The sequence below is a fragment of the Pituophis catenifer genome, unplaced genomic scaffold (genome assembly GCF_029215685.1).
Source record: "Pituophis catenifer annectens isolate HBS135680 unplaced genomic scaffold, rPitCat1.0.hap2 SCAF_4, whole genome shotgun sequence".
Taxonomy (NCBI): domain Eukaryota; kingdom Metazoa; phylum Chordata; class Lepidosauria; order Squamata; family Colubridae; genus Pituophis; species Pituophis catenifer.
Window position 1 is genome coordinate 36387769 of NW_027256884.1, and position 25577 is coordinate 36413345.

Below are 25577 nucleotides of genomic sequence, written 5' to 3' on the forward strand. Positions count from 1 at the left end.
TAAATTAACTTTTAATTTAACTTAAATTAACTTTTAATGTCATGTTTTTAACTATTGTTGCCCTATTTTAAAGTTTTATATTCAGTTTTTATGTTTTAATAGTTTATCTGTACACCACCCAGGATCCCTCTATAAAGGATATGGGCAGTTTCTAAATATGATAATAAATAAACATACAAACAAACGATTATTTACTGTTTATTGTTTGAGGCACTACAGCTCAAACAGCAGCTAAGAGAAGTGCAATTAAAATTACCAATGGTCAGAGTAATCTATGAAAAAGGTAATAGTACTGTATGTAAGTATTCAGGGGGAAAAAGTGACTGAGATAAATGTTACTTCAAAAACCCCATTCTTACTTAAGGAGTTCTCCCACTGCTACCACCCCCAATAATTGTAGGCTACCGACATTTACAGATAAAATATTTTCAAATTTTAAAAGTGGGAAATTAATATGATATAAAGCAAAAGTCCAGCTTCCAGAATTAATTTTATTTTGAAAAATTACTGTAGTCTTAATCCCACAGACACACAAATTACCCATGGCTGCAATTTAATACTTCATTTGGAAATGTATTTCCCTTTCTAGAAAAAAAGACAAACGCAAGTACGAGTAAGGAGAATTTCATGGAAGAAACAATGGAGAGAGTGACAGGTAGAAATCTATAACCAAACAGTGGCAAAGGTGCTGTGAAATGCAAGTTCTCTCAGCAGACATTTTGAGTTTTCATTCCATATTCTCAAAATTCTGGATATCCCCCCACCCAAAAATCTGGAAAAGTCTCTACTGCTTTAAGGAGTAGATAGGTGGGACATTTGCAATTCCTTATTGCTTTTGAAGCATCCCTATGTCTTACAGTCTAAACCACTGTATAAACCATGTCAACATCTTTTTTGGGGGTGGTTTAGTAAAAATAATGTGTGCATATGTAACCAGGTATACTGCATGTTGATTTAAAATACAAACGGTATTTGGAGTATTTTTTTTTAAATAGAATGTTATATTTAAACAAAGTAGAAAATTCTTAACCTCTTAATAGCAGCTCTAATCTATGTTACATGGAAAGAAGGGGCTTCAGAATGGAATAGTTATTCCAATATACTACCGGTGTTTCCCAACCTTGGCAACTTGAAGATGTGCGGACTTCAACTTCCAGAATTCCCCAACCAATTTCTATAGAGATGCACTGAAGGATTTTTCCCCTAGATCTTTTCCCACTGCAGTCTTTCCCTGGATCCAGCAAACTTTTGAATTCTTCCTTTTTTTGGCTTCACACACCACTCCAAATCTGGCCTCAATCTTTTCTATTTCTGGAGAGTCATCCTGCTGATGGACAATCAGACATAGCCCTGAGCTGCTTTTGAGTGGGCAGAAGCATGCCCAGCTTGGCTTCTGAACTTCTTCCCAAACCCTTTACCAGCAATGACTGTAAATTGGATCTCTGTTTTCTTCTGTGTAACTAAATTAATATGTCTGTCTGTATCTGTATCTCCCTGGTCTCCCCTTCTGTTGCATGTAATGTACATGCATTGACAGGTACAAGCTGAACTGTGTCCTGCTTTGGATCACAGAACTTAGAATGGAGTGGTCGCCAACTTCCAAGACACTGCCCCAACTGCCACTACATTTTTAATCATTTTGCTTTTGCAAGCTTCTCCCACCATATAAAATGTAGTCCCATTGAAATCTTTTTATAGTGTTTTCCTGCTAATAATTTCAAGCCCTTTACATATTATTTCCAACATTCATACTTATTGTCTATCATATTGGTTCAAGTATTGCTCTATTGTAGACGCAACCCCTTGATGTGGCTTGGTTGGTAATTTGGGACTTCTGAGCCTGGCCCTCACTATTTGTCCTTACAGTATATGTTAGTGGCACATTCTCTCTTTTTTTCCCCCTCCTCACTTATACACAACAAAGATTATTATTATTATTATTATTATTATTATTATTATTATTATTATTATTATTATTATTTATTTGATTTGTATGCTGCCCTCTCTCCATAGGACTCAGATAATCTATCTGAATCACTAATATGAATATGCAAAAATCTATTTAAGGTGTGATGAAATTAAGTTGCTGATTATAATTAGTTTTGTTTTAGCCATCCCCAGCTCCTATTTCCAGTGGTTCATTTCTAAACCAAGAAGTATGACAACCATTTGATAAAACACCTTCCTGGCTTTGGAAAAGAAGAGCTCTCCCACGCTCCCGGTCGTTAAGAGATGAATCTCAGGAAGGGAAAGGAAGCTGTTTTCTACTCATGTTTAGAGTCGCTCTTTACTGAGTGCGACCAAATCTTGTTTCCAAGAGCTTTGTCCTCTGGGACAGCAGGCAAGATTGCGTGGAAGCTCTGCCTGGCCTATTCTCAGTCGGCTAGTAGACGAACCACCCAAGCGGGCTGTGGATTTCCTCTTTTCGTTTTTCCCCCCTCCGCGGAGGCCAGACTTCTCGCTCTCTCGCTCTCTCAGGCAGAGACGCGCCAACGGGGGAGGAGAGGAGTCCGGACCGCCTCGGCTGTAGCCCGATCGCTCCAGAACAGCGCCTCGTTCGCTCTCCAGGCAGCCTTCCGGGCAAGGAGCGTCCATCCCCTCGAGAAGCAAAGACCCGGAGCGACGGCTCCTCCCCCGGACTCGGGGCGGAGGGAGGCAGGGAGAGGGACTGAATCGCTCTCTCGCTCTCGGTCTCTCTCGCGGACGCGGCTGGAGCGGTGGCGGGCGATGTGACCCTGGTAGCGGGGCGAGCTACAGCTCGGCGGGAAGATGTGGCTGAAGCCCGAGGAGGTGCTCCTGAAAAACGCCCTCAAACTCTGGGTGACCCAGAAAAATAGCGGCTACTTCGTACTGCAGCGCCGGCGGGGACACGGCGACGGTAGCGGTCGGTTCACCGGTACGGAGCTCCCTGGGGTTCATGTTCGGCCGATCCCGCCGGACTGGGGAGGGAAGAAGGGGCAGAACCGGGCCCTGGGCGGAGAGGCGGAGGAAGGGCGAGTCCTTCCAGGCAGCCGCGCACAAACCAGCAGGGAAAGGCGTAGGAGTTGCTTGCGAACCCCTCAGGTGCAAGAGGAGCGGGTGGTCGGTCCTTTGGCCTGGGAAAACGACCCCGTTCCTTCGTCCCATTCCAGAGGGAGGCCCATCGGGCTTCCCTTGCTGTCCCACGAAGGGGTCTGTACACCACCACGAAGTCGCCTGGACTTTGAGGTGCCGCAAGGGAGCCTCTGCCTCCCCATTTGTACATCCCGGCGCCCTCTTGAGGGGCAGCGAGGCGGAGGCGGAGGAAGGAACTTCCGCGGGGATGAGGAGGGAAAGGCCGCCGCTCCTGTGCCCGAAGTGGGAAAAGGAGGGCAGGAGGAAAAAGAAGCCCCTGTTTAGGCAGACTCCGCCAGGGAGCCCCGCGAAAGAATGTCGAAGCGGAATACTTTTCCTAGGTTTGGTCTGCAAATAGTGGCTTTCCTTTTCCTCCGAAGGAGGCGGGTGGGTTGGGGATGGTCTATAAAGGATACCCAATTCTGTCTTTCTCTCTATGCTGTTTCGTAATATAAACTCCCTAAATCCATTTGTAAAAACACAGAATATATTCAATAAAAGAAAACTTTATTTGTGCTTTCGGAAAACCTGATTCTTGCAAGATGCTAAAACTTATAAAATATAGGATGAGTTCTTTTGATACCTCACAGCTGTTGAGGTGAAAAAAAGGGGGGAAATTAGAGAATTTTATTTGAAGAGCACAGTTCACAAGAGAGAACTTGAACTTGAAACTATTTGGAAGGAAATAATAGATGTATTTAAGAATTACCATATGTAAACCTCTCCACCACCTATAGACACACTGTTTTTAAATACTAAACTTAAGTAAATCCTACATTCATTTCTATAACTTCTAGTATAGGTCTTGAAGGTATAATTATGGACATAGAAGTTTATTTTAAACAAATATATACAAGCACTTTTTCTTAATTGCTTTTGCTTGGAGATTACAAAAATATTCTTCAACAAAGCAGTTCAAATATATCTGAAAATATTCATCTTAAAACAATAATAATGTATTAAATAATATTTATTATTTAACTTCTACAACAAATGGTTCAGAATAGTCATGGTGAAACTACAGTATGCTAATTATAGAAATAAACTGTTTCATCATTTTTAATATTGTTGACAATTCTTTTACTATAATGATGGCATGATAGTTATCCACATAATTGTGTGGTCACTAAGAATCCACAGTGACTTGGCTCACAGCCACCAACTAGTTGTGAAATCAGTTATTCACTAATTTACCTGCATTTTCTTTTCTCTATGAACCAGTTTCAATATAGATTATAGTTAGCAGTTATAGTTATTAAACTACGCTTTTATTTTAGTGATGTTTGATGCATATAATATGATACGTCAAAGCCAGACAAATCTCATTATGGCTTAACAATGATATTTGAGCACAGTGTATCTCTATGAATTAACTATGCTGAAAATGTCAGAAATTCCTAAGCTAGAAGTGTCAATTTTATCCTGATTATTAAAAATACAATTTTGCACTTTGAATTTATTTCTCAAATATAAGTAGTAATAATTCTACAGTATACCTCAGTAGCCAAATTACCTCTATACTTACCTTGTAATTAAAATACATTGCCAAATATAGAAGTGATAGTCAGTGGATTTCAAAACTGAAGTTTTAAAGTTTCATTGATCCTTTCAAGCCACTTGTAATGCCCATTTGGCTCCATCTATCCAGCTTTCCAATTTATTCTATCTGATATTGTCTTTACTAATAAAAATCCCTGTTATTTGTCCTGGTAGCAAAGAAAGGAGTATATTAACAATACACTTATAAATACCATGTGCTGATAGGAAAATGTTAACATTGAGATGGAAGTGATAATTTTTTTTATTTTCAGCCTTCACTGTTTCTGATGATTCCATGTTCTACATCACTTTTTTATTTATATTATCAGGCTTCTCATATTTTTCTACAGATTATTTATATCAAATATAATTAATTTATAGAATTCACTGGCTAATGTATCTTTAACCTATATCATCACATGGTTGATGTATGAAGACACAAGTTATGGTTTAAATTGTGCAAACTAGGTGGCTTGTTTCACAAACAGTGGTTAAAATATTCTGATTTAGTGCTATATGTGGATGCAACCATTTACCCAAGAAATATTAAGAAGTCTGAAGTCTTTACTAAAAATAATTTGCAGTGGTAATAGGTAACACCTATTAAATTGTATGCTTGGATGAAACATGATGCTAAATATTAAACACATGACCAAAACAGTAACTAAATCTACTGAAATTTATTTCCTGACTAGATCAATTTTTTGCCACCCCAATCAAATCCTGATAAATCTAGTTTGAGAAGATATAATTTGAAAGGTATTATGTAATGGGCCTATTGTCTACAATACACATGTACTGTATTAATTTCATGAACACATTGTTGAACAGATTTATAGAGATGAAACATGAAAGTGTCTTTGAGGTTTTCACAAGGGATTGATATTATGACATTCTTTATAGCTAATTATAAGAAGGAATGTCCTGCTGTTATGAAACTGGTGTGGGAAGATTACAGACTTTAAAGTTTATGGAAATAATGCAGTTAAAGTTAACAGTCTCCCAAATTGCATCCATAAACTCTATTATTTCTCTTAAAAGTCTCCTTTTCCTTAAAATGTTGATCCATTTCCTTAGTTTTTGTAGTTCATAGTTATGTATAAATCTTTCAGCAGCAGAATACCTGCTTTACCCAAAAGAAGCAGTTGTGCTTTACCTATTTTAAAAAATTGCTTTAATTGTGAGAAAATTTGGCATTGAGATCTCATGAAAAATACAGTGTTTTAGCAATCACATGATAGCAGTGAGAGACTAGAAGGTTCCAAATCCTGCTGTGCTTTACTGAAAGTGTAAGTGCTTCATAGACATTTTGCTTTTTCATTATTAGTCCTTACTAGCATAAACAGCAGGCTATTATGATAATCTAAAATGTATGGAGCACCAGGTTGCTCATTTTTTCTTTACTATTATTATGTCAAAATATGTATAATTAAAGTAGGCTCACAGTATTTTTTTTAATTCATGCTTCCTTTTCCCCTTTCTTATGTTTTCCTTGCTCTGCCTCCCATGTTTTGAGTATATTTCATATCCAATCTCTGTAAAAATATATTTATAAGGTGCTGTAGAAATAAATGTACATGTTGAAAATCTCATATCAAAATCAATTGGATTTAAAAGCTTAGGATGCACCCTAATTCTTGAAATCTACCCATCAAACTTATAGATTTTTCAAAAATATTTTGATTGGCTTCGTTGAAGATTATACTGCATTTTGACATTGGATTTGTTAGTGTGCTCCTGATTAAATGTATATGTTAGGGAGATTTACCATATATAAGATACTGTCTTAGTTAAAACTTAAATGTTTTAAAAACATGACTTTTTGAAAATAAGCATGATCCAAACCGGAGATAGTCCGCATTCCAACTTTTATGTAAGAAAAGACACACATTTGAAACAGACATAGAACATTATGTCACCAGCTGTCATAATTCCTGTCTCCATTTCAGTGCAATGCCTTTAAATACAATATTCTCCATTTTCAAAAAAATGTTTGTTTGTTTGTTTGTTTATATCCTGCCTTTATTTTTTTTACAAATAACTCAAGGCAGCAAACATATCCAACACACTTTTCTCCTTCTATTTTCCCCACAACAACCCTGGAGATAAGTTGGGCTGAGAAAGAGTGACTGGCCCAGGGTCACACAGCTGATTTTCATTGTGAAGGCAGGACCTGAACTCAGTGTCTTGCTTTCTAACCTAGTACCTTAACCAGTAGGCCAAACTGGTTCTCAATGATGAGAGAATGATAGAATAAACTAATGAGAGAATATTGGCTATTCATTTTATCTTCTCTCACAGTTTTTGTTGAAAGGAAAACCACCGACTTTGTTTAGCTGCTGCTTTGAGTGATCTAAAAATAATGTCCATAACTGCTAGAATTAAGATGACCCTTGATTAAGAAGTATATTAGTATATGGCATTCATGAATAGTGATTATACTACTGAATTCAATTGCAAGTTTTCAGCAGTGAGAAACTAAAAAAAAGTTTCTTGCTAATAATGTCCTACATACAGATTTACATCTATAGAAAAAACAAAATTCTTTCTTAGAGCACACAGAACTTTTGACTCCTTTTGTTCATCATCAGGAATAGTGAAAATAGTTAATGTAGAAAATAATGGCTATGGTCCAGATTGTGAATACTATCTAGTTTTGGCATCTCGTATATAAAGTATGTTAAATGGTTATGGCATTTACATGCATTTGAAAAGTCAAATGATCTAAATTTGTGTTCGCTAAAAAAAGATAGCATTTAATTGATTGATGGCATTACATAGCTATTGATAACTATATTTATACTTTCTCTTAAAACGAAAGTGGAGGTGGTTTTCACTGACTTTTTAAAGTAGAATTAGTTTATTTTTCCTTTTACATATCTGTTGCTGCTTTAATGTAATTCTAAGATAAATGCCAAAATATTTATAGATATAAAAAGTCATGGGCTATACATGTGAAAATTAATTATATATATAAAATGGAGTGCACCGTGAGGAGTATATCTATTGCTATTAATGTAACTCATAAAATCCAACCAAGTTTGATAAAATTGTGGTATCTGCTTATGAAATCTCATTATTTTATCTGTGATTTTTTTCTAACATGGCAATTGAAAAGACTTTACTAATCCACAATTCAGATATGGTTTTCTGTGTTGCACAATTACAGTTTTGGCTGCTATAATTAAATAATCATTTTTTTAAGCTTATGCTTTGCTCTTTTAAATAAGTATAGTAATCCTAACCGTGGAGATTATCTGATTGTTTCAAACTTTAATAATTAGATTTACATTTTCCAGCAAAATATCATGTTTAATATCTCCTACCTAGATTCTAAAACCAGAACAATATTGCAGCTCAGATCTCTAGAATCTGTTGCTTATCAGCTTTCCAGCAAATGTTTCAGGTCTTTGTTATATCCTTAAACTTTATGAAAACAAATCCATTATTATTTCAACCAATTATTCAGGGAAGTGATTTCCTTTTTTTATTATTATAAGCATATCCTTAGCAATGAAAGTAGCGTCAACTCAGTTCAGATCATTCTGCAAGGCCAGATTTCTCATCCTAATTATTATTTTAGGATAATTGAATTCTATATTTTTAGACTTCTCCGGTACAGTGTCAACTTAAGAGTCATTTGATTTTCTATAACAACTCCTTTCCATCCATTCAGAGTGATAATATACAAATGAAAACAAGGCACAGGACAATTACTGGCTGATGTAAAAAAGCATGCATGCATAAACCATTCAGGTAGTTCTCGACTTACAACCATTTGTAAATAGTGACTGTTTGAAGTTACAAGAGCACTAAAAAAAGTGACTTATGAGCTCTTAACAATTGTTGCAGCATCTCCATGGTCACATGATTAAAGTTCGGGCACTTGACAATTATTGATTGCACTGTCCTGGGCTCATGTAATCACCATTTGCAACTTTTCCAGGCAGCTTCTGAGAAGCAAAATCAATTGAGGAAGCCAGATTTGCTTAATGACCACATGATTCACTTGACAACTATGCCCAAAAGGTTGTAAAATGGGGCACAGCTCACTTAATAACTGTCTTGTTTAACAATGGAAATTTTGGGCCACACTTATCTTTTCAATATTTCATCATTGGGTCAAACTGGTGGCCTGTGGGCCGGATGCCTCACGCATGGGCCACGCCGACTCCAGTTCCGCAAAGGGAAAAACGTCATGACATCCGTGCCCTTATGCAAGCAACCAAATAACCCAAGAAGCCTTTAATTAAGTGTAATTCAAATTGGGAAACCATGGTTTAGGAACAAGCAAGATAACAAGCCAATCTGAAGCTATGTCTAAGTGTATTGACTTATTCAAAAGTCACTTAACAGTTCACAACGGTTTAGGAAAAAAATGGGAAACTGATCAATTTAAAAAGTTTGGGTTTGTTACAAAAGGAGTAGTAGAGAGAGGTTTTTTGCATATTCAATCAAGATACAAACATGCAAATACGTCTATCATCTTTACAAGTCAGTGCAAATGATAAAGCAAATACCACAGCCTTTTTTTAAAGCCCCCACATCAATAGTATAATGCTATTCAGCTTCTCTCTACTAAATAACCTCGTCCACCATTTTCAACCATTTTCAATCAGCAGGACATTTATCAGGCTGTAAAGAGTTAGGGTGGAGTAAGACAGCTGGCAATGATAAGAGTTTGATTGCTGTTTCCTAACCTCTTGACTCAAAGCACCTAAATTAAGCATATGGAAAGATATTCAGTGCTAGAGGAATATTTAAAGTTTATTTATGAAAAGAAATTCAATGTTAGAGGGATTTTTTTTTGGCTGCAGATAGGTAAATGAATCAGTAAGCAGTACAAATTAGATTCCCTTTTTAAAAATCAGAAATAATATTTGTACTGAGTTTTCAGATATTCAGATTGTTTTGTATATATTAACATACTCAGAAGGGTGGAGATCTCTCAGGTTTTCTGCTCTTAATGGCTTGGATTTTAAAAGATTATTTTGCTTTTTTAAAAAATAAAAAACTGTTCGATCATACTAAAATTATTTATGAATTTAGTTTTCCTCCAGTTTCATTACTATTATCTGCTAAAGAGATGTCCTGTCTTACAAAATAATCTATTTCAGGAAGATTCCTAGGAAAGATTAGATTGTACAAATATAAAGTGTCAAGTCTCGCCTTAGGCATAAAAGCCAGCTAGGTGAATTGGATCTTTTAATTGTCTTTCAACACAATCCACCTCACAGTTTTGTTGCTGTGAGGAAAATAGGAAGAAGGAGGAGTGTTAGCTATATTCACTGCCTTGAGATATTTATAAAAAACATTAAAGGCAATCAATCAATCAGTAAATAGCATTTCCCATTTTAATAATAGTGAAAGGACATTCATACTTCAATAATTCTTTTTTTCTTTTCTGAGTACAGCCCTCCATTCCAAATGTCCCAGAGAATTAGGACAAAGCTTAGAAAGCTTAGATTAAAACCATGAAAAATTTCTTGTACAAGCATTATTATATAGCAGCTACACTGGAAAGACATAGCTACAATCCTGTGAATGAGTATTTAGGGGAATTTAGCAATACTTACTTCCTGATTTGCACATCTTACAGAAATTCTCTTTCAGTTTCCCAAACTGTCAGTTGACAGTTGCTTCAGCCCAGGCAACAGACTGGCGTCATCTACTTCACTTTACCTAGTGGGAATTTTTTATATTGCTTATGCCATCTAGCTGCTAATTCCTCTTCCACTGTCTAGTATCTGTTGGCCTTGATAGAATAGTAATTTATATAACAATTGTTATGAAATCTTCTTCTCCATGAGTCTTTACATTTTATATTTTACATGTAAATAAAATCAAAATGCCTTCAAGTTGAGTTGACTCTTCTTGATTTGTGAAATCTTTGGTGCTCTCTGAACTTGGTCATTTGCTTGCAAACATTTCATTACCAGACTAAGTAACATCTTCAGCAATGTTATATACCCATGATGGTGAAGCTATGGCACGTGTGCCACAGGTGGCACGCGCAACCATATCAGGCACACGAGTGTTGCCCTTGCTCAGCTCCAGCACGCATGTGCGTGCCAGTCAAATAATTTTCAGGCCTGGGCCCACCAGAAGTCAGGAAACGGGCTGTTTCTGGCCTCCGGAGGCCTCTGTTTTCACCTTCCCCAGGCTCCAAGAAAGAAATTATGGGTGCGGGCATGCGCACATGCAATTCCCCTGCACGTCCCCCGCTTTTGGCACGCAACGGCAAAAAGGTTAGCCATCACTGTTACATACAGTAACTTGCGGTATAGGTAGGTGTATTGTTTTCTTCTTGGTAAGCCCTTAATTAGGTTGATGTTTACTTTTTGATCTGAGGTTAATCTTGGGTTAATCCCTGCTCTTCTAGGTTTTGATTGCTGATAAGGAGCTTGTTCTGGTCTTTTTGTTTTCTTTTTAGATATTTTAATTGCCTATTTCAAATGGTGTGTAAACATTTAATTCTATGTACCTGTTGATAGCTGATTTGTCTGAGTGTCAGACTTCCAGGAATTTCTTAGCATTTTTTTTAGATTTACCTTGATCTAGGATGTTCACAGCTTCTCAGTTGAAACTATGGCTAAATCTGTCCATGTCTTGTGAAATAAGAGTTTTCATCATGTTTTCTGATGGCTAGTTGGTGTTCATGGATGCGCTCTGCTAGTCTCTTGCCTGTCTGTCATACAACCACTCAAAGTTCCAACCTCTCTGAAAACGAGTTATAACCCAGTTCCAATGGTTGGGAGAATACAGTCACATGACTGCACTTCAGTCGCTCAGCAACATGGTTCCATTTACAGACATTTGCAATGTCCCACAGTCAGATGACTACATTTTATTATGGTTTTGATAAATATGGAGGATACCTCCATTTTTCAGCAAAATCCTGCCTTAACAAACATGGCATTTATTTTACTACTGTTGTGTTTGCCTAATGATGGTTGCAAAAATCAGATCGGGTTTTATGACATATGACTCCAATAGCCAGGCTCCATTACAGTCATACTGTATGTCAAGGACTACCTGTAGTGGCTGTTACAGTCCTTCCATTGTGTGTTTGTAGATAGCTCCTTTTTTTCTTCTTCTTGCGCTACTGGGCTATAGTTGGTTTCTATGCTACAGTGATACTCTGTGGTTATACTAGTCTTTTAGTTGTCTCTGAGATGTTTTTAATGTATGGCAGTATTATCCTTTTAATAGCTTGTGTTTTTTATGCTGTTGTGACTTGAATGATCAGATGCTTTTTGATAACATTCCATTTTGCTGAAAGATGTTATATAGGTGGTCTGTTTCCTTTCTCTGGTATTCTGAATGCAGTTGCAGTGCATTAATGCTCGTTTGAATAATGTTATTGTACAGCTTCTCTTGTGGGAGTTTTAGTTGTTATTTTGGTAATGGAGCATTTGGTTAGTGTGGATGGTTTTTCAATAGATTTGTGTTTCTGATTTGCTACCATTTCCTCTGCTGATGAGGATATCCAGGAAGGGAATGTGTTGTTGTTTTCTTCTTCCCTTGTGGATTTTATTCCTTTGAAGATGTTGATTGTTTCATTTGTATTATGTTTTTTTTTTTTATAAAGACAAAGTTATCTACACCACATATCCATATTTTTGGCAGTATAAGTAGGAGAACTATAGTTTATATGTGCTGTATTATGGTCTCTGCTATAACTCCCAAAAATGGTCATCCCATAGAGTTCCTCTGATCTGTTGGTATATTTGTATATCAAACTGAAACTAGATAGTGAGGCAGAAATTGATGAGATCTATGATTCTCAGTATTTGATTTTACTGTATTTGATTAGGTCATATGTGTTGTGCAGTACTGCTGACAGGGATTCTTTTAGTAGTTTTGGGTCTATGGATATAAATAGTACTATGGCATCAAATGAAACCATAATCTCCTATTCTTCTATTGCTGGATCTTTGATTTTCTGGAAGCACTGTAGTGGGGAGTTGATAGAATATTTGTTCCCCTCTGTGAGATGTCCAAGCTGTTTTGTAAGTAGCTATGTTGTATGTTGGGCTTCCTGATAATAATGCAATTGGATGAAGAGTTATGTCAGGTTTATGTATTTTTAGATATCTACAGAAGCAGGGAGAATGGGCCCAGTGCTTTTCATCTACCACTGTTTTTCTTTTGTGATTTGACATTTCTTGGTTGTTATGGTTTCTCTTCATCATTTCTGTATTAGGTTATTTACTAGGATGTACGTTTTTGTTATAATATTTTTAACAATGTTTTTGTTACAACTCTTGTTGACATTCTGGATTACGGAAGTTTCACATCCAATTGCTAAAAAAACACAACCCATATTACTTGGCTTCTGAACCCAGCTGGGACTAGCCAGCTGCTGTCAACAACTGAGATATTCTATATATAGTTTACATTATTCTTTTTTTAAAAAATTCACTGTGTCCAAATCAATTGTAGAACAGACATATTAAAATAGATAAAATAAATGAATTTAAAGATGGGGTATATAGTATTTACAACACAGAACTCATTTTTTGTTTTAGTAGTGATTTGTTATATATTAAATAAGTGTGATGGAAAGGTTAAAGCAAAACAAGGAACTGGATTATGAGACCAGAAATTCAGTTGTGAAAGAGGAATTGAACATAGTTTGAAACAAGAAGTACACATATGTGATATTCTCTATTGGATTCATTGTTAGGAGTTGTTCAGTTTCATTTTTATATACAAGTCCTTGGCTCATGCAGATTGAGATACTGATTTTCTAACCCCACTTAAATAAGTTGTCAACTCTTGTTTGGCACTAAGATTTCCTGTAATAGATGCTGTATTATTTTCTTGAAGTAAATAATACTTTTAACAATATTGCTCCAACTCATCCATGCCATCCATTTTCTAAAGTTACCGGTATATACTGAAGCCTATTTTCGTTATTTGGCCCATTCCAGACCCCTAACCTTATTAGAGTGTCAAACCAAGCCCAGAGAAAACACAGCAAAGTACAGGAGTTCAGTCCTTATTTGCTTACACCTAGTAGACAGAATCCTGCCAAACTAAAGCTGTAACTTTTTAACTTACTAGGTATATTCAACTCAGCGCTGCAAAGTCTCTTAATCTGGGCCTCACTCTGGGAAAGTTCTGTCTTGCAAAAACTCTTTCCCACTTTTTCTCCATTTTACTTACAGTGCTTACAAGCAATATAATTAATAAATAATACATCTGGCCCGCAACTTGGGGGTTCTCCTGGACTTGTGATTCCTGTTTGAAGGTGGCAGTCCTGGCTCAAGTTTTTGCTCAAGTTCAGTTTGTGCACCAGTTGTGGCTTTCCTGGATCACAAGTCCCTGTGCTCAGTCATTCAGGCCCTAGTCATCTCACGACTGGACTACTGTAATGCGCTCTACATGGGGGCTACCCTTGAAGAACATTCGGAAGCCCAAGCTGGTGCAGAGTGCAATGGCACGGGCAGTTCTTGGGGCCCCAAGAATGGCCCATGTAACACTACTGCTTCATGAGCTGTATTTGCTGTCAGTCTGCTTCCGGGTGCAATTCAGGGTGTTGGTAATCACCTTTAAAGCCCTCCATGGCATGGGTCCAGCTTCTTGAGAGACTGTCTCAGCCCATTGGAATTGGCCTGTGTCATCTGTACTGGCAGGCTTGCATTTGAGACTGCTTCCGCAGGCAGGGTGAGCTCCTACTACACACTCCACCTTCTGCTGACCCAGCAGTTCAAAAGTGGGTAACTGCAAGTTGATTGACATATATTGGGCATGAAGTCTATTTTTCAACTACCCTTTTCCTCCTGTTGTATATTTGTCTAGGTCGTCTAGTAGGAGCTCTGGATGCTGTACTTGATTCTAATGCACGTGTTGCTCCATTTCGGATTTTGCTACAAGTACCAGGATCACCTACTTATTCTGCCATTGCATGTGGTGAGTTATTGAACGGATCAGAGCTTTACTGGGCCATTGCCATTGGTGAGTCATATAGCACGCGAAAACTGAACTCTGAGCATGCTGTGGTTTGCATGTCAAAGAAAGTTGAAGGTAATATTACTGTGTGAAATAAGTAACACTTCTGTTTGGGTAAGCCATACTTAACAATTTTCATATTTTGTAATGTTTTCAAGTTTGGAAAATATTAAGAGTTGATGACCCAGTATTAAATGTTCTAATTATGTCATTGTGGAAGCTAAAAGACACGAGCATGGCTTTTCATACTGGAACTCACATGCATTATTTGCTTCCCCCCCCCCCTAACAATTTAACAAAATCTATATGCTCACCCTGATCTACAAAGGGTTTTAAACATTTTGCAAATATATATGTATGTATGTATGTATTTATTCGTATGCTGTACATAGGTGTGAATAAAATATTAACAATTTTGTCTGTTGTTGAGAATACACAAAATTGAAATGTGATTGGACGCATTTCCACAGAACTGAATAGGGATTGTCACTGGATCCTGTTTTGATTTTCAGAACAGCAGTTTTCAGCTTCAGCTCTGAGTAGCCTGTGTGTATATATAGTGTTGCTCCTGCATTCTTTGTGTTGGTGGTGGCAGGGGTGAATAAAATTCCTCAACCCTTAAAAGATGTGAGTAGGTGGATACCCTGCTGCTGGAAGTATGAGGAAGGAATTTTTTTGTTGATTTTTTTCTGTTCACAAGCAGCTAATTTTAATAGTAAAGATCTTAATATCCTTTGATGATGCTTGGTTGAGGAATTGTAGACACTTAAAAACTCAGCACTTAAAAAGTTTTAGATTAAGTCCTTTTGTTTGTAACATTAAAATGGGAAAAATATAGATGCATAACTCAATTATTGATCTCCCCTCCCCCCCAAAAAAACAGCAGATTCGTTGATTAGCAGAGTGCAGCTTTGTTTATATGGTTACATTTTTCTTTTTTGCAGTTAATAATGTTTTCTCTAATATTGAGAAAGCTGTGAGATTTTTATTGCCAGTTTATTGATGTGATTCAGATTCTTTTTTAGGGTGAACAATTAGAAATCTTGATAATCCTGTACAAACTTTCCCCTTATTGAATTCTGCCTTGTATTCCATCCTCCTCCTTAGTCTGCCTCCTTTTTTTTCCAAACTTTAATACTGATTGGTTCAGTGGTGGGTTGCTACCGGTTCGCCCCAGATTGGGTGAACTGGTAGCAGCAGTGGCAGGAGGCTCCGCCCAACTGCCCAGATGCCTCTGCACATGCGCAGAAGCTTCTGTGCATGTGCAAAAGCAGCACCTGTGCAAGCACATGAGCGAACCAGTTGCGATGGGTTTTGAAACCGCCCCTGGATTGGTTCTGATATTGAAAACCTTTTTTAATTAGAGAAGAATGACATGTAAAATAAATCATTTTGTCTAGTTAGTAGGATGATAATTGATATTTGTAGGATCAGTTTTTGTTGTGAGCTGCCAGAGTTTGGTACAAGATGGACTGCTATATAAATGTTTTAAATAAATAAAATATTAATTACAGCATGCAACTGAAGCATTTCATGGCTATATAAAGAAAGATTAATAACATACTCTGGAGAAAAAAAATAAATTATTTAGATTAGCTTTCCAAGGCATGCTGCCAAAAGCATGGAAATAATTCTCTAGGCTTGATAACAGAAGTCAGGAAAACAACAGGTGGACTCTGTCTTGCTCACAGCAATTGATTTTTGCCTACAGTTTCTTTGACCTTGCAGAAAATGAAGGGTAAAAATGCTAAGATTATCTTGCACTGTTCTTGTAACATACTTGTTCAGAAAGTACACATTTTAAAAAGTGGGCAACACAATATTCTCTCTATTCATGGCGATCAACTATCAGTAAATCTCTTTCATGCAATAAATTTATTTCAGTTTTGCTACTGTTAGTCATATTGTCTGGTGGACACACTAATGAAGGCTACAGTGTTTTTATTCAATCAGAATTTGGTTTGTAGTTAAAAACTACCACATATGATAAGCTGCATATTCTGACCTTGTGAGATTTTCTGTCACATTATATCAGAGAAAAAGAGATACTATTAATTTGGTTGTTCAATGCTCATTAATGCAGGTAGTTTTCGACATATTGGAACTGGAAGTCCCATCACCTAGCAATGTAGTCAATAATTTACTGTACTGTCTAAGCATCCAATTTTACAAATTTTTTCCATAGTCATTACGTGACCATGTCATTAAGTGAATCTGGCTTTCCCCATTGACTTTGCTTGTTGGAAATCCCCTGGGAAGGTTGCAGATGGCAATCCCAGGACTCTGCAGTTATCATAAATGATGCCACTTCCCAAGAGCCCGAATTTGGGGGGAGGACAGGATGCTACAATAGTCATAAGGACTAGCTGTAACTAATTTTTTTCAGTGCTGCTGTAACTTTTTACACTCCTTAAATGAATGGTTGTAAGTCAATGACTACCTGTAATCATGCAGTAAAATGTACCTGTGTGAGTACTATAAGCTTTAATCAAACAAAATATTCAGAATATTGACTCATAAAGTGAGATCAGAATGAAGATTTGCAAATTAAGTGTGATATTTATAGGAATATATAAGCCAGTGTATTTTTTTTCTTCAAGGTCCCTTTGTTTAAATGTATAAACAGGTTTGAAACTAAATTTATGCCTTGTTACATCTATTCACAAGTTTATTTACAAGATCTCAAGCAACTGTACAATTTTATTAAAACTAAATCTAGAATAATCATTTTTGTGATCATATAATTGCCATAAGATATATATATATATATACACACCTGTAATCAAGTTATTTTCATCCATTTCTCTTCCTTTCACACACAGAAGTCATTCTGTACTTGTTCTGATATTAATTTTCATTAATATCCTGCAACAATATTCATGTAATGTAAATACCTCATTTAAAAAATGTAGTTGTCCCTTCCACTTTCTTCCCTTTTCAGAGAGCAACAGCTGTTTATTAAACAGGTGAGCAAGATGCAGTATTTCAAAAAAAGATATGTAGATAGGACTTGGCCAGGAATACCAGAGCTATAGGCTAGATTGGGAAACAAAAAAAAAAAAAAAAAACCCACCCCAGTAGAAGGCAGTGACAAACCACTACGTACTGTACACCAGGAATCAAACTTGACTTGAAATAAACTTTACCTTTTAAAATTTAGCTTCAGTTTTATTGCTTAGTCAAAATGCCTGAGTATAGGCAGCTGTGGTTTTACAGCTTGTGGGGGCATTTTGCAGCCTATCTTGTTTTCAAGCTCTAGTAGAGATGAAGTTAAAGCGTGCATTGTGCTGAAACAAACCTTATCTTGATTAATTGTGTTTATCGAGATATACAAGGTCTTCCTGTTGAGGACAGTTAACTCTTGGACAGTTTCCCTGGCAGTTGGCATTCTGTATGGGAAACTTAGCCATTGAAAATGGAAAACATATTTAGCTATGTTTATCTCTCTCTTGTAAGAGGTAGCATGCAGTATCTTTAATGATACCAACATCAGTTTTGACTGCAGTATGTTTATGGGTTTTTTTGCTGATCTCGGTTTCCTCTCTCCATTGTGAAGAACTGGAAAGGGTAATTAAATAGGGTTTTTTTTTTCTTTTTCCTTTCCAGGAATCATATTCTTAACATATACTGGCCAGGTTCAAAGGTTATATTAGCCATGCTCCATGAACCTACCATTTTGGTTTGTAGGTTTTCATGTTACCATACCAAAGCATATGTACTCATTACCTTATTATTAACAAATCACATCTTAACAAAGTTTGGGAATCTGTTCTCTTTCTTATTTCTATATATTTCCATATAAAATGATATAGGAATTGTATTATTTTTTTATTTCTACCCACAAATATTTTAAACCACTTGCTGAAGTAATAGTCTTTGCTCTTGTGACAATGGATTCATTATTTTATTATTAAGAAATCAAACAATCTTAGTTTATTTACCTGTAAGCATTAATCCATATTCTTAGCTTTATTTTTAATTTATAGTCCACTTTTACACAACAAAGGAAATTAAACTATCAGTATAGACATAATGTGCTGTCCAAACTCAGAACACTCTCAAACTATGCTTAAGATAGAATTTCTGAGTTACAGAATTTTATCAGTATTACCCAAAATTAGTTGCACATTTTCTTACTGGCCTCCTCCTGTCATCCAGAGATGGGTTTGAAGGATCGTTCTGTGATTAATGTTTCTTTTGACTTGCAGATAGAAATTAGAGATTAAGGGATGCCTGCAACTGAAACCACTGCATTCTTGGTCATGATTTATTTTCAGGAGAGGAGGAGACAGAGCTTTCTAGGCCATTACATAGCTCTTTATTTTCTGAGCAGTTTTTTAATGACATATGTTAGCAAAACTATACATAGTTGAAGTAGAAACTAAGCTTACTGTTTACTGGTGTTATGAGGGCTCTGTTTAGTACTACACTGACAACTTCAGGCAAACAGACTTGCTAAGTGTATATCCTGTTCACATATTCTTTGTTTAATTAATGTGAACTGAACTGAAAACTGTATATATTCTGGATTATTTAAATCACTTTCCCCTATTTTTAAAGTATTTACATTGTGAGGGCTATCTATGCACATATCAGACTAGGATATAGAACTTTCAAATGGGAAATGTAAATGAGAGCTCACCAGGGGTGAAATCCAGCAGGTTCTAACAGGTTCTGGAGAACCGGTAGCGGAAATTTTGAGTAGTTCAGAGAACTGGCAAATACCACCTCTGGCTGGACCCAGAGTGGGGTGGGAATGGAGATTTTGCTATCTCCTTCTTCCAGGAGGGGAGGGAATGGAGATTTTGCAGTATCCTTCCACTGGATTGGGGTGGGAATGGGGATTTTGCAATACTCTTCCCCTGCCACGCCTACCAAGCCACACCCCAGAACTGGTAGGGAAAAAATTTGGATTTCACCCCTGGAGCTCACATATTTAAAGGTTTATAATTGCATATGCTAGTCACACACAGATACACAGATCCCTTGGAGGCAGGAAAAAAAAGAGAAATGATCAGGACTGTTTATTTTCTGATGTATTTGTTTATCCTGTTTATATGCTTGCTTTGTTTGTGATTTTTTAAAATGAAAAGTATTAAAAGGATGCGAAATTTAATATAGCATATAAAGATACCCTGAATAGTTTTCTCATCATTATGTTACACTTATAGATAGGCCAGAGATAAACTAGTTTTGAAGTTAGCCAACAGAATGCTAGTTTGGACACCCATGAAGAATACTGTTATGATTCTTTGCAGAATTGAACCCTAAACAACTGAGCTGTTCTGGAATGTTAATCTCCATTTGATTTAGCTTTAACTCATCAGAAAACACTTGTGACTGGTGAGTCTGTATGATGCAGGTGATGTATGAAGAAATGTCATTGTAGCAAAAATCACAATAAGAGAGTTTGTCATCTGTAATTAAATAAGAGGATCTGACTTTATTTTCTCTTTATGGAAAAAGAAAGTGAAAGTATATATTCTTGCTATAATAAAAATATAACAAGTATACAAAAAATGTTTTCTTTGTGGAAAAACTTTCTCCCCACAATTGTACTGTCTTGCGCTAGGTGCCACAGTTGAGGAGATAAACCATCACTGGGAATGGCTGGAACAAAACCTGCTCCATACCTTGTCTGTGTTTGATAATAAAGAAGATATTGTCAGCTTTGTTAGAGGTAAAATAAAGGTAAGAACATATTCACTATTTTTCCAATAAATAAATAAAATGCCATTATTAATAAATGAACTATTTATTATGGTGTTCTCCATCATTGTTTTGGATAAATAACAGGTTTACTTTGTATTACCCTTTTTCTTTTAAGGGTTTATTGTATCTCAAAAATATATAATGATAATTTAGTTTTTGTGTTTTGAGATAACATTGAGCTTGTAGTGTGAGATGGTGTCAGAAATATAACATAATCACAACACAATGATGCCAGACTTCTACAGTAGGAAATCATGAGATGATTCATGCTTAGGTTCCTGGATTTTTTTTTATTCCCATAAATATTGCCAGTTGAATAAATGGAAATGGTCAGGAATGAGACAGATTGGCTTTTCATTTGATGAACTGGGTCAAGTCAAGCTCTGCCTCCAGTGATGGGCACTTCCCCACATTCTTGCCAATCAACCTTGGAAGTCAGTTATTGTTGCTGCCTTGTTATTATTGGGACAAAGGTAAATGAGAAGGGTACAAGAAAGTGTGCTTCTTTATGGCAATGGAGAACTGCAAGAAGAAAAAGCCCCTCAGTGAAATATTTGGCCAATGAAAAACTGCATGGTAAGGAACTAGATGTTTGTTTTAGGTTCATCAGTTGACTTCCCAACTCGTCTTTTTAATTTATGAACAGGTATCATTTATTAGCTAACCCTATGAGCTAGTTAATAAGTAATAGCATATCACTTTGTACTGAATTATCTCATTTTAATTTTGTTTATTTTTTACAAATTATTTGCAAAGACAGTCAAAACAGCTAATTTTGCTAAAGTTCTGTAGGGCATTTTGATGTATTGTATAACATTTGAGTAAATGTTAACTAAACCGTCAGGAGTTTAAAACACAGAATGGCTTGTACACTAAAGCCTGCAGTATTTATTCTTAATTTGTACATTTTTTTATCTAGCAACAAGTGTTAGAAGCATTTGTCCGCACATAATTATTAAGATGCACATCTCTAACACATTCATTTTTCATTGATTTAGGCATTAATAGCAGAAGAAACCAGCAGCAAGGTAGCAGAACAGGAAGAGGACCCTGAGAAGTTCAGAGAAGCACTAGTAAAATTTGAGACCAGATTTAACTTCCCCGAAGTAGAAAGGCTGATTACATATTACTCATGTTGCTGCTGGAAAGGGAAAGTTCCTCGTCAGGGATGGCTTTATCTAAGCATTAATCACCTCTGTTTCTATTCCTTCTTTTTGGGCAAGGAATGTAAGTATCAACATCTGATAATGTAGTAAAGCCAGCACACTTTTCAAACTGCTGAATTTTTGTTGTTTTTGCAAAGTCATGTCCAACCCATCACGACCCCATGGACAACGTTCCTCCAGGCCTTCCTGTCCTCCATCATCCTCTGGAGTTCATTTAAGCTCATGCCTACTGCTTCAGTGACTCCATCCAGCCACCTCATTCTCTGTTGTCCCGTTCTCCTTTTACCCTCAATCTTTCCCAGCATTAGGCTCTTCTCCAGTGAGTCCTTCCTTCTCATTATGTGGCAAAGTAATAGGTTTGTTAAATAAGGCAAAAGTTAAACAGAAGCATGTTTGGATAGTGGCAGACTGGAGTGGAAAGCATGTAGCTAACTGGTAGGGTTTTCTGAATTTCAAATTGATCTGACTCAAAATGTCAGACAAGTTCCTTTTTTCACAGAATAACAAATTTGGAAGGGACCTTGGAGGTCTTCTAGTCCAATCCCCTGCTCAAGCAGGAAGCCCTATTCCATTTCAGACAAATGCTTGTCCAATCTCTTCTTAAAAATTTCCAGTGTTGGAGCACCAACAGCTTCTGAAGGCAAATTGTTCCACTGATTCATTGTTCTAACAATCAGGAAATTTCTCCTTAGTTCTAGGTTGCTTCTCTCTTTGATTAGTTTCTATCCATTGCTTCTTGTTCTGCCCTCAGGTGCTTTGGAGAATAGCTTGACTCCCTCTTTTTTGTGGCAACCCCTTAAATATTGGAACACTGCTATCATGTCACTCCTAGTCATTTTTTTCATTAAACTCAACATAACAAATTCCAGCAACCATTCTTTATATGTTTTAGCCTCCAGTTCCCTAATCATCTTTGTTGCTCTTTTCTGCACTGTTTCTAGAGTCTCAACATCTTTTTTACATTGTGGCAATCAAAACCAGATGTGGTTTTGTATTCCAAGTATGGATTTATCAAGACATTATAAAGTGATCTTGATTCTATCCCTCTGTTAATGCATCTTAGGACTGCTTTGTTTTTAGGCAGCTGTAGCACACTGCTGGCTTATATTTAAGTGATTGTCCCTAAGACTCCAAGATCCCTCTCACAATTACTACTATTGAGCAAGGTACCACATATACTGTACACGTGCATTTTGTTTTTCTTGCCTAAATGTCAACGCCAGAGCTGACAGAACATTACTTTCGTCACCACTGAATTTCATTTTGTTACATGTTCAAGTCTATCAAGATCCTCCTGTATATTAAGCCTTCCAGAGTGTTAGCTATTCCTGCCAAGTTGGTATCGTCTGCAAATTTGATGTGTTCCCAATTTGATGAGTTTTGCACCTCTTCCTTTCATGAATTGCTGAAAACAGGTTAAAACTATATTAAAATTGCACACTCTACTTTGTGATTCTCTTGAAAACATTTTGTGGCTTCAGCAGTTTATCGGCTCAAGGAATGAGAATGCTGTCCACCATTGAGTCAGATCATGTTGCTGGTCAGCCATCCACCATTTTAAGTACTGTTAACAGGTCAACTATCTGTATTTGTTATAGACAGCTCTGTTCATGTCTAGGGATTATCTTTAAATCAGACATTCTTAATCTGGGAATTGTGTGTACCACGTCAGTGGCAACCTGTATTAATCTTTATATATTATTACATATATACCAACAACTGCATCTCAAAGGATCTATCTGTTAAAGTACTGAAGTTTGCAATGATGTAACAATCATTGATCTCATTCGAGATGCTGATGAGTCTGCATATAGATAAGAGGTAGATCAGCAGACCCTGTGGTGCAGCCAGAACATTTTGGAGCTGCTGAACACTCTTAAAACTATAGAGATGATAGTAGATTTTAGAAGCAACTGTCCTATTCTACCACCTCTTACAATATTAGGCAACACGGTATCAAGAGTAGAGACTTTCAAGTTTCTAGGTTCTATTATCTAAGATACCTATTATCTATAAGGTGTTGAAATGATGAACTAACTTTAGAAGCATCATTAAAAAGGCACAATAAAGAATGTTCTTCCTGCATCAGCTCAGAAAGCTCAGATTGCCCAACAATCTGCTGATACAGTTCTACAGAGGAATTATTGAGTCTGTCATTTGTACCTCAACAACTGTCTGGTTTGGCACAGCAACCAAACAGGACAGGTACAGACTTCAACGAATAGTTAGGACTGCAGAAAAAACTATAACAACCAGCCTATCTTCCATTGAGGATCTGAATACTGCACAAACTACAAAGAGAGCTGAGAAAATTTCTACAGACTTCTCACATTCTGGACAGAATCTATTTCATCTTCTCCCTTCAGGACACCGCTATGGAGCATGCCAAAACATGGAATAAAGATTTTCCCTGCAGCTCTGTCTCAATTCTCATCTTTTCTGATCTTTCCTACTAACTTCTCTTATTGGTTTCTTATGATTCATCAATTGTTATTTGTAATTTATGATTAATGATTGTAAATATGATTTATTATAGGTCTATGATCTATTACTTGCTGTTTATATGTACACTGAGCTTATGTACTGGAGATAAATTCCTGGTGTGTCCGATCACACTTGGCCAATAAAGAATTCTATTCTATAAAGAATTCTATAAAGAGTTTTCTATATATTATTTTACATATATTTGTTTTCATAGATTTTCACGGGTAGAGGTATGCAAGTTTGGTGTATTTGGGTCTTTTCCGGTGTAAGATTGAGAGTATCTTGGCGACGTTTCGACGAGGTCCCACTCATCATTTTCAGGCTAATTCCTGAAGCCGAAGGCACCAGCCTGAAGATGACGAGTGGGACCTCGTCAAAATGTCGCCAAAATACTCTCAATCTTACACAGGAAAAGACCTGAATACACCAAAAAGTTTTTTACATATATGTATATACATATACAAGCATGTGTACCAGTGGTGGGTTTCAACCGGTGTTACCATTGGTTCACATCATGAATGTGCTTCGCGCGCGCTTTGCTTCCGCGCAGGCGCAGTGTATTACACAACAGCTGTAACGTGGCAATCTGGTCTGCCGCGCCTTTCAGATGGACTAAAAATGACCAAATGTAAGGTATGTATAATGCAGGGGCGGGCGGGAGGGCCAACGTAACTGTCAGAGAGAACCAGTTTGCTCTCAGCTCACCATTGTCGCTACTGGCTCGCCCGAACCGGGCGAAACCCACCACTGATGTGTACATACACCCCCCTCCCCATTAACATTTTTAACTTGACATTCAGGAATTGTATATTCATTTTGCTATGTGCCTTTTTAGAATAACTGTTTTTCTCCAAAGAAATCTTTAGGAAAAAAAGGAAAGATTTATACAGTTTGCAGAAAAACCAGAATGTGCTTAGAGTAGTTTTGTTACATTGCCTATAAGAACAAAGCATAGCGATTAAAATACACTACATAGATTAATGCTTCCTCTGTGTTACAGCAGATAGAGTTTTATGTATACGCTTTTATCCCAAAGAATGACTGTAGTAGGATTCACTTTTAAAGAAACATTAAGAGAATATTGGTATTTTTGTGAGACACTGCATTCTGATGATTTTTTTTTTGAACCAATATTTTTGTTACTTTTAATTTCAGTAAAACTTACTATATCCTGGGTTGATATTCAGAAACTGGAAAGAACCTCCAATATATTTATGACTGACATTATCCGTATCACCACTCAAAATAAAGAACGAGATTTCTCCATGTTTCTTAATATTGATGAGGCATTCAGGATAATGGAACAGTTGGCAGATGTAACTCTCCGCAGGTTACTAGATAATGAGGTTTTTGAACTGGATCCAGGTCTGCAGGACCCTACTCAAATCACCAAGAGGTAAAACATAAGCTTGTTTTTATTGTTTATTGAAGACTTTCTCCCACTCAATGTTATTGTAGCATAATCATGTCTAAATAAAAGATCATTTGTCTGAGAAAACAACAAATGAAAGAAAAACAGCCTTTGAATATTTTCTATTATTTTTATAGTCACAAATGATTCTAGATCTGTACAGATATTTTAAAATAGTTGATGTAAATTTTGTCTCTCAGGGTGAGGCTCTATTG

General features: G+C 36.7%; 1 protein-coding gene across 2 annotated transcripts in view; it reads left to right on the forward strand.

The window, feature by feature from the left end:
* Nucleotides 1-2657: 2657 nt before the first annotated feature.
* Nucleotides 2658-25577, forward strand: part of TBC1D8 (TBC1 domain family member 8) — a 39214-nt gene continuing 16294 nt past the window's right edge. Inside the window, exons 1-5 of one of the 2 annotated variants that reach the window (XM_070943337.1) lie at nt 2658-2896; nt 14440-14595; nt 20162-20280; nt 21300-21528; nt 25107-25347. In XM_070943337.1, coding sequence (XP_070799438.1) covers nt 2770-2896; nt 14440-14595; nt 20162-20280; nt 21300-21528; nt 25107-25347 — 872 coding nt within the window. In that variant the 5' untranslated portion in view covers nt 2658-2769. The remainder of the gene's footprint in view (nt 2897-14439; nt 14596-20161; nt 20281-21299; nt 21529-25106; nt 25348-25577) is intronic. The other variant, XM_070943338.1, reaches the window with a different exon arrangement.